At 35.6% G+C, this 7,387-nt stretch overlaps 1 protein-coding gene across 1 annotated transcript in view; it reads right to left on the bottom strand.

The window, feature by feature from the left end:
- Window positions 1–669: 669 nt before the first annotated feature.
- LOC308689321 (prominin-1-A-like) overlaps window positions 670–7,387 on the bottom strand; it is a gene marked incomplete at both ends in the record, with an annotated part of 19,045 nt that continues 12,327 nt past the window's right edge. Inside the window, 8 exons of the mRNA XM_081362972.1 lie at window positions 670–775; window positions 1,130–1,233; window positions 2,993–3,116; window positions 3,221–3,373; window positions 3,911–4,070; window positions 5,683–5,746; window positions 6,319–6,393; window positions 6,526–6,743. Of these exons, the coding sequence (XP_081219098.1) occupies window positions 670–775; window positions 1,130–1,233; window positions 2,993–3,116; window positions 3,221–3,373; window positions 3,911–4,070; window positions 5,683–5,746; window positions 6,319–6,393; window positions 6,526–6,743 (1,004 nt within the window). The remainder of the gene's footprint in view (window positions 776–1,129; window positions 1,234–2,992; window positions 3,117–3,220; window positions 3,374–3,910; window positions 4,071–5,682; window positions 5,747–6,318; window positions 6,394–6,525; window positions 6,744–7,387) is intronic.

Below are 7,387 nucleotides of genomic sequence, written 5' to 3'. Positions count from 1 at the left end.
GTCTGCATAAAGCAGTTCACAAGATTTTCTTTATTTTATAAAATGCTAACATTTTCCATTCGATGTGGTCTCAGATGTTTTGAATCCTATGTGACAATGGATCAAGAATGTTGGCTTGCAGGATTTAAACTGAAAACAAAAATCATTATGAAATGAAGGCATTTATAGACACTGTATATAAAAGTTTCAAATAAAATGTTTTGAGATATTCTGCCAATTGCAGAGGACAGAGAGAAAAACAACTAACACTGGAGTGAAAAAACTTCCTGTTCTTTCTGACCAACCACACCACATCAGAGCTCTTATAAAACTGTATTTCACATGAAATATATCTAAAGTTGGCAGAAATCTGCAAGAAAAGAAAAACAAGTATCATCTGCTTCAAATAAGACTGACTCATCTGAATCTAATATCTGTTTTCTTGTAAATGTGTGTATTTTAATGTAAGAAACAACAACCATAATTTGTCCCAACAACCAAACTGGTTAGATAGTTATTATTAGAGAGTTATTATTCAAAAATGAATTAAGAAGTTTGCATCTCACTCATTAAACATTTCAATATACCCTCTTCATAATGGCATCTGCTGTAAACAGTAACATCACTAATCTCAGAGAGGGACTTTGAAAGCTAGTGCATATTTAGTTGTGATCTGCGTGTTCACATGAGCTAAGCTTTTGATCCACTCACCAGACTGGTGTTAAAGAAGGCTGAGATGTTGAAGATCTTATCCAGATGAAAAGCTGAGTAAATCCCTCTGTTGTCCTTACAATTACTGAGAAGGGAGAGAAAAAGGGAAAGCATTCAAAGCTTACTCTGCTGCCATCTGCTGGACTACGAACAAAGACAATTCTGTTGTAAGATGGCTCAGAAAAGTTAGTTCTGAGAATATGTCAAGCACCATTTGTTTGCATATGCCCTTTGAGTTCATATTTTGTTATTAGTGCACTAAAATTCATACATTTGTCCAAATCATTTTTGGACTGTTATATACATGTGGTCTGTTTTGTTGAGTTCAACATTTGAATATTTTGAAGTAAAAATCCTTACAGCACTTTAGCAATTTAAACCAGTAGTTATTAGAGTGATATAATTGTTCCGTTTTATTAGATATACATGAAAAGGTTACCTGTAGAGAGAATAAGCTGTAAGGTCCATCTCAGGGTCATTGTACAGGTATCCTGGTATGAAGTTTCTCCAAGCAGAGTTGACGAGGTTGGGCGTATCTAACACCTACATACAACATGATCACACTAAATGAGACAGATTTTTTCCTTGTATTTATTTGTCCTGTATTTGACTAATTTAAATATAATATAATATAATATAATATAATATAATATAATATAATATAATATAATATAATATAATATAATATAATATAATATAATATGTAACACTTTACAATACGATTTTATTCATTAACATTACCGGTAGTTAACTAGATTAGTTAACATGAACTAACAATAAACAATATTTCTACTGCAGTTATTAATCTTAGTTATTGTTAATTTGAGCATTTACTAACACATTATTAAAATTCAAACTTATATTTTCCAGCATTAGTTAATGCACTGTGAACTAACATGAACAATTTTAACTAACATTAACAAAGGTTAAAGGGGTCATATAATGGTACATGCACTTTTACAAGTTGATTGTACTGAAATGTGTGTTGACAGTGCCTGTACACAACCATCATAAAATGATAAAAATCCATCCAATGTTTTTTTTTAAATCTCCTTATATGTTTGACACTCTCTGAAATCAAGCCGTTCGATTTTGTGACGTCACAAAATCGACGCCCCTCCCACGATTGTGATTGACAGCAGCGTTTCAACACAGACCCGCCCTCGCTCGTGAGCGAGCTGTCTGTCATCATAAGTGCATTGATATGCTGGAGAAGAATGGCGTCTAAACGATTGTTCTTGGGTGTAGCCTAATAAGGAACACAGCAGTCATTTTGATGTTTTTGATGAAATATTCCCAAAGCATTGACGCGGGGGTTCCCTCGCGGGGATTCCCCACGATCAACAGGAGTCATTTCACACCAGACTGCTTTACAAACGAGGGCCAGTAAAGCTGGTCAAGAAGCTGTTCCTGAAAATAGGATCCGTACCAACTATTCGTGTTCCTGCTGCACCTCCAGAAGAACTGAAGTGAGTGTAACGTTTTATTAACCTTTATATTAATATTTATATTAATCTTTGCGTATCGCTTGCTGCACGCTTCATGATGAATGCGGATGTTTACACTGAAGGGTACATTACGCCATGTTTTCTATGTACGACGATCTCAATATAATTCATAATCCCACGTTTATAATGAACAATGCGTTATGGTTATTGTGTTGTTGTGTTAGAAACGGTGTACGCACAGAACAGAGGGGCGGGGTGAGCAAAGCTCATTATCATTTAAAGACACATGCACTTAAACGGCGTGCTAAAAACAGAGCTGTTTCCGACCAGGTAAAATGAGTGTTTTCTTACAATACTAATGAGAATTTTTAATTAAAGTATATTACAAACTTTTAATTTAGACCCTAAAGAATCATATTAGCTTGTACAAAAATGCCATTATATGACCCCTTTAATACATTTTTTACAAATATATTGATCATTATTAGTTTATGTATTGAGTAATGCTAATGAGTCCTTATTACAAAGTGTTATATTAATATATAATATAATATAATATAAAATTTATTTTTATTTTATTTTAATCTAAGGGGAATGTTGAATTGAAAACATGAACATGAATTTTAGAATGCAAAAACATCTGACTGTCAGTTCACATGATCAATGCTGCACATTCATTTATTCAATTAGTGACCTAGATGGAAAAATGCAGAATCTCAAGTTATCCTTAATAATTCTGCACGTCCTAAATCCTAAAATCCTTTTTATTTCCTGGTTTTAAATGAAAAACATCAGATTTTCACTGTGGTCTCAGACCTTTATGCTACACCGAGATGCTGTGTTGTTTCTCTTACCTTGAACAGCTGTCGGGTTTGAAAGGGTTCACACACAAGCTTCTCAAGATTCCCCCCTGCCAAGAACAGAGCTGTTATCACTCCCATGAGCACCCAAGAGAACAGGAAGCTGAATCCCACACCACTGAGAGACACAGGAAGAGTGTGTGAATGAGTGAGTGCAGACAAGTCTGTTTTATACCGCATCCATTTGATGGGTTTAGAGACTGATATTACAATCAAACTCACGCCATGAGCAGGTTGCCTCCTGTGTTAGAGACACATCCACGTGTGGTTGGAGAAGCGTGCCTGTCAAATCCCAGAATACCACACAACAATCCCAGAAAATTGAAGGCAAGGATAAGCACAACCATACAGCACAGGGTAATACAACAGATCCACCTGAAGACAAAACATTATGAACAACGTCAAGGTCACCCGGAAGACTTTTTACCTCGAAAACAAAGAGAGAGAAAGTTTGTGAAGGTTTATAATTCAATGCATTGTAATGCTACCCGTCTTTTAGGTCGTTGCTTTATGAGTTTTTACTGTTTTTTAATTTAAATACATTCTTAGTATTACATTGTAATACATTGCTTAGTAGGGGACATCAAATTTAACATTTAATTTAATTTTCAACAGTAATTTTGATCTGCCTGCATTGACACCATTATATGAGAACTGAATTGAGCTGGACGATGACATCACGGTTTACTCCAGAGCGGCTATATATATAAATGAACTAAATCATTAACTTTTTTACAATAAAAATCCCTGAACTTCCTTAAACTGGACTATGATGCTTTTTTCTTCTGGAAACAAACTTTGTTGCATTTTTCCTGTTATCTCTGTAAAGCTGCTTTGAAAAGATCTGTATTGTAAAAAGCGCAATATAAATAAATGTGATGATGATGATGATGATGAGAGCTTGTGAAGTACCTGTAGAAATCCATCTGATCGATCTGTGGGTATATGTCCTCAATCTGAGAGTGTGTGTGAGTAATCATTTTGGTGAAGTTGGTCAGAGAGCTGTGAACCGGGAAGAGCTTGGTGAAAGTGGTTATGTTAGACCCAATGTCTTCCAGCAGAACCTTCACCCCTACAGGAGAACAACCAGACACAACCGTATATTTAGTATTTGTCAAGTGCTTCTCATAATCTATGGTATTTTCAGAGAATTATGTTTTACTTTCTGTGTCTGGGGCACAGAGCAAGCCAAAGGTGACGGAACTCACTCCCTATAAATGGAAGGAATAAAACTCCCTAAGATGTTGAGCTGGTGAAGCCCATCATCCTCAGGCCTTACAAAGAATGAACATATGCTAAATATTATCTAGGTACATATTATTTACAATACAAGTCATGTGTTAATTAAATCAATTAAATGATTCAATTTTCACAATGGCAATGTTTAAATGATAACATTTTACAATAAGTTTAAATTAGCTAACATTAGTACAATTTTCTACAGCGTTTATTAATGTAATTTGAACTATTGTTAAAAATTGTTTTGGGTCAGTAAGATTTTTCATGTTTTTGAAAGAATCTTTTATTTGATCAAAAATACAGTAAGAACAGTAACATTGTGAAATATTATTACTATTTTGCTGATTTATACTGTATATATATTAATATATATATATTTTTTTTAAATTTATTCCTGTGATGTCAAAGCTGAAATTTCAGCATCATTACTCCAGTCTTCAGTGTCACATGATCCTTCAGAAACCACTCTAATATACTGATTTGCTGCTCAAGAAACATTTATTATCAATGTTGAAAACAATTATGCTGCTTAATATTTTGTGGAAATCATTTTTTGATGAATAAAAAGTTCAAAAGAACAGCATTTATTTGAAATAGAAATTTGTAGCAATATAAATGTTTTTACTGTCATTTTTGCAGAATAAAAGTATTAATTTCTTTAAAAAAGTTTTGGACAGTAGTGTGCTAGGTTAACTTCAATGGCCCTATCTTGCACCCAGCGCAATTGACTTTCTACACCGATGCATGTATCATTCCTATTTTGCACCCGCGCACAGCGGACTTTTCCCTCCACAGACGCACGTCGGTTAACTAAGAAATACACTTGCGCTCCCGGGGGCGGTTCAGCGCAAAGAGAAGACGTGTTCCGGCGCAAACGTTCCCTCATGCTATTTTGCAGGTTTAGAAAACAACATTTGAGAACGTCGGTCTCCTCGGCTGTGAACCGCTCCTGGCGTGCGCTTGGCAAATCCGTTATAATAGCAATCCGCCATGGAACAAACGCGCCTGCTCTTAAAGGGAATGTGAGATGTCGCTCTGATTGGTTTATTTCACATTACGCCCAAACCACACCTATGAATAATGAAGCTGCTTCAGACCAACCCATTTTAGATTTGCGTCGGGCGCAAGAGTCATTTATCCCGCCGGGAAAATAGCAACAGCGCCCAAGACCCGCCCACAAAGTTACTTGCGTTTCGCGCTTGATACTTGCGTTTCAGATCGTTAAAATAGGGCCCCAAATGTTAAAAATGTATTAGTACAGTATATGTAGAAATTAACATTAACCTAGATTAATAAATGGTATAAAAGTATTCTTCCTTGTAAAGTGTTCTTCATTTGTAAAGTGTTTAAATTTATTAAAAGTCGAAAAATATTTTTTAAAAATTACTGAAAGGACATTCTGTATTTATCTTTTGGTAGATCTGAATTCTAATCTCTGAACTCACCTTCAACAATATTTCGGGTTTGATCTGTTACCATGGTGGGAGTGTCATTGAATGATGTAAAGCCCTGTGTGGCACAGAAGAAAAGCAAAGCAGATCATTCAAAACTGACCTTATTTATTTGTACATACCTTCCTGTTCTTGCGGTAAACAATTAAAAAATGTCTTTGTAATTTTTTATAAAAAATACTGAATGTACATATAATACTGTTCAAAAGCTTGAGGTTGGTAAGAATTTTTTTCATGTTTTTGAAAGAAATTTCTTATGCTCATCAAGGCTACATTTATTTGTTAAAAAATAAAACATATTATATGATATAATGTATTCCTGTGATGCAAATTTTCAGGATCAGTCTTCAGTGTCACATGATCCTTCAGAAATCATTCTAATATGCTGATTTGCTGCTCAAGAAAAACATTTCTGAAAGAGAAATCTTTTGTAATGTCTTTGTTTTTGATCAACTCAATGTGTCCCTGCTGAATAAAAGCTTCAATTTCTTTCAAAAACAAATACTGACCCCAAACTTTTGGATAAAATGTAAGTTTTGTCTCCTGTTGAATATCCTATTGTACTCTGAAATATAATACTTTCTGTCCTGAATCTATGCAAACACCTCATGTGAAATCTGGAAAAAGTACCTTTTCTACAATCTGGCTGAGATCCGTCTTCAGAACTTCATTCACTTTGTCTAACTGTTCGGTCACATCAGGCAACTAAAAAAACAACAACAACAAAAAACAGCCATGCGTTTTGGTTTTCTGATTATTTTCTACTTTTAAAAAACTTCTGTCAACCATTGTGGTAACACTACGTTGGAAAAAAAAGATGAGAAATCATTTTCATACCGATGAGTAGTTGGCTGCAATTTCTAGCCTGGGAAGGGTGATAAGCATGTTGCGACAAATCTCCGACGAGCGCTGATCTTTGCAGAGAGGGTCGTTCAGGACGTTGCCAAGGCTGCCGCGCACCAGACTGAGGTTAGCCTGCAGTTTGACTGTTCCTTCCTGCAAAGTCTCCAAGGTCAAACTCACGTTCTCTAGAGCATCCTTGGTGTCTCGCATTGCTAAGAGAGGGAACAAATGAGCAAAGAAACACAAATGAACATTCAAAATAGAGACTGCTCACACTAACCAAGACGCAAACAATTCTGAAGGAGACAAAATCCACACATGCTCCTTTGATTTAAAGGTGACATATTATGCCCCTTTTCACAAGATGTAATATAAATCTATGGTGTCCCCAGAATGTGTCTGTGAAATTTCAGCTCAAAATACCCCCCAGATAATTTATTATAGCTTGTCAAAGTTGCCTCTTTTTGGGTGTAAGCAAAAACGTTTGTGTGTGTCCCTTTAAATGCAAATGAGCTGCTGCTCCCCGACCTCCGTTCAGAAGACAGCCGATACTTCAGAAATAACAAAACGCGAATCTCACTCATCCAAAATCTCAGAAATAACCAGTAGCGGAGTGCAGCCTTACGGAGAGACTCAGGAAGAGGTTGCAACTTTTAGGCGCACCTGGACGTTTCTGAATGGTTAGTGAATACATTTATGTACGTAGTTGTTGTGGAGTTACATTGATGCATCTCATCGACTTTCATGTACCGTCATGTTTAACTTTTACACAAGTTGACACAATTCCCTGAGGTCTTTATAAGACAGTTATGACATTTTTTGGTCATATAGTGTTCTGTGCTCGTCTGTGCAGCAA

The sequence above is a fragment of the Scardinius erythrophthalmus genome (genome assembly GCF_964197995.2).
Source record: "Scardinius erythrophthalmus genome assembly, chromosome: 4".
In the NCBI taxonomy this organism is placed as follows: domain Eukaryota; kingdom Metazoa; phylum Chordata; class Actinopteri; order Cypriniformes; family Leuciscidae; genus Scardinius; species Scardinius erythrophthalmus.
The sequence above is the reverse complement of the archived record's forward strand: the minus strand, read 5'-3'. Positions and strand labels throughout refer to the sequence as shown.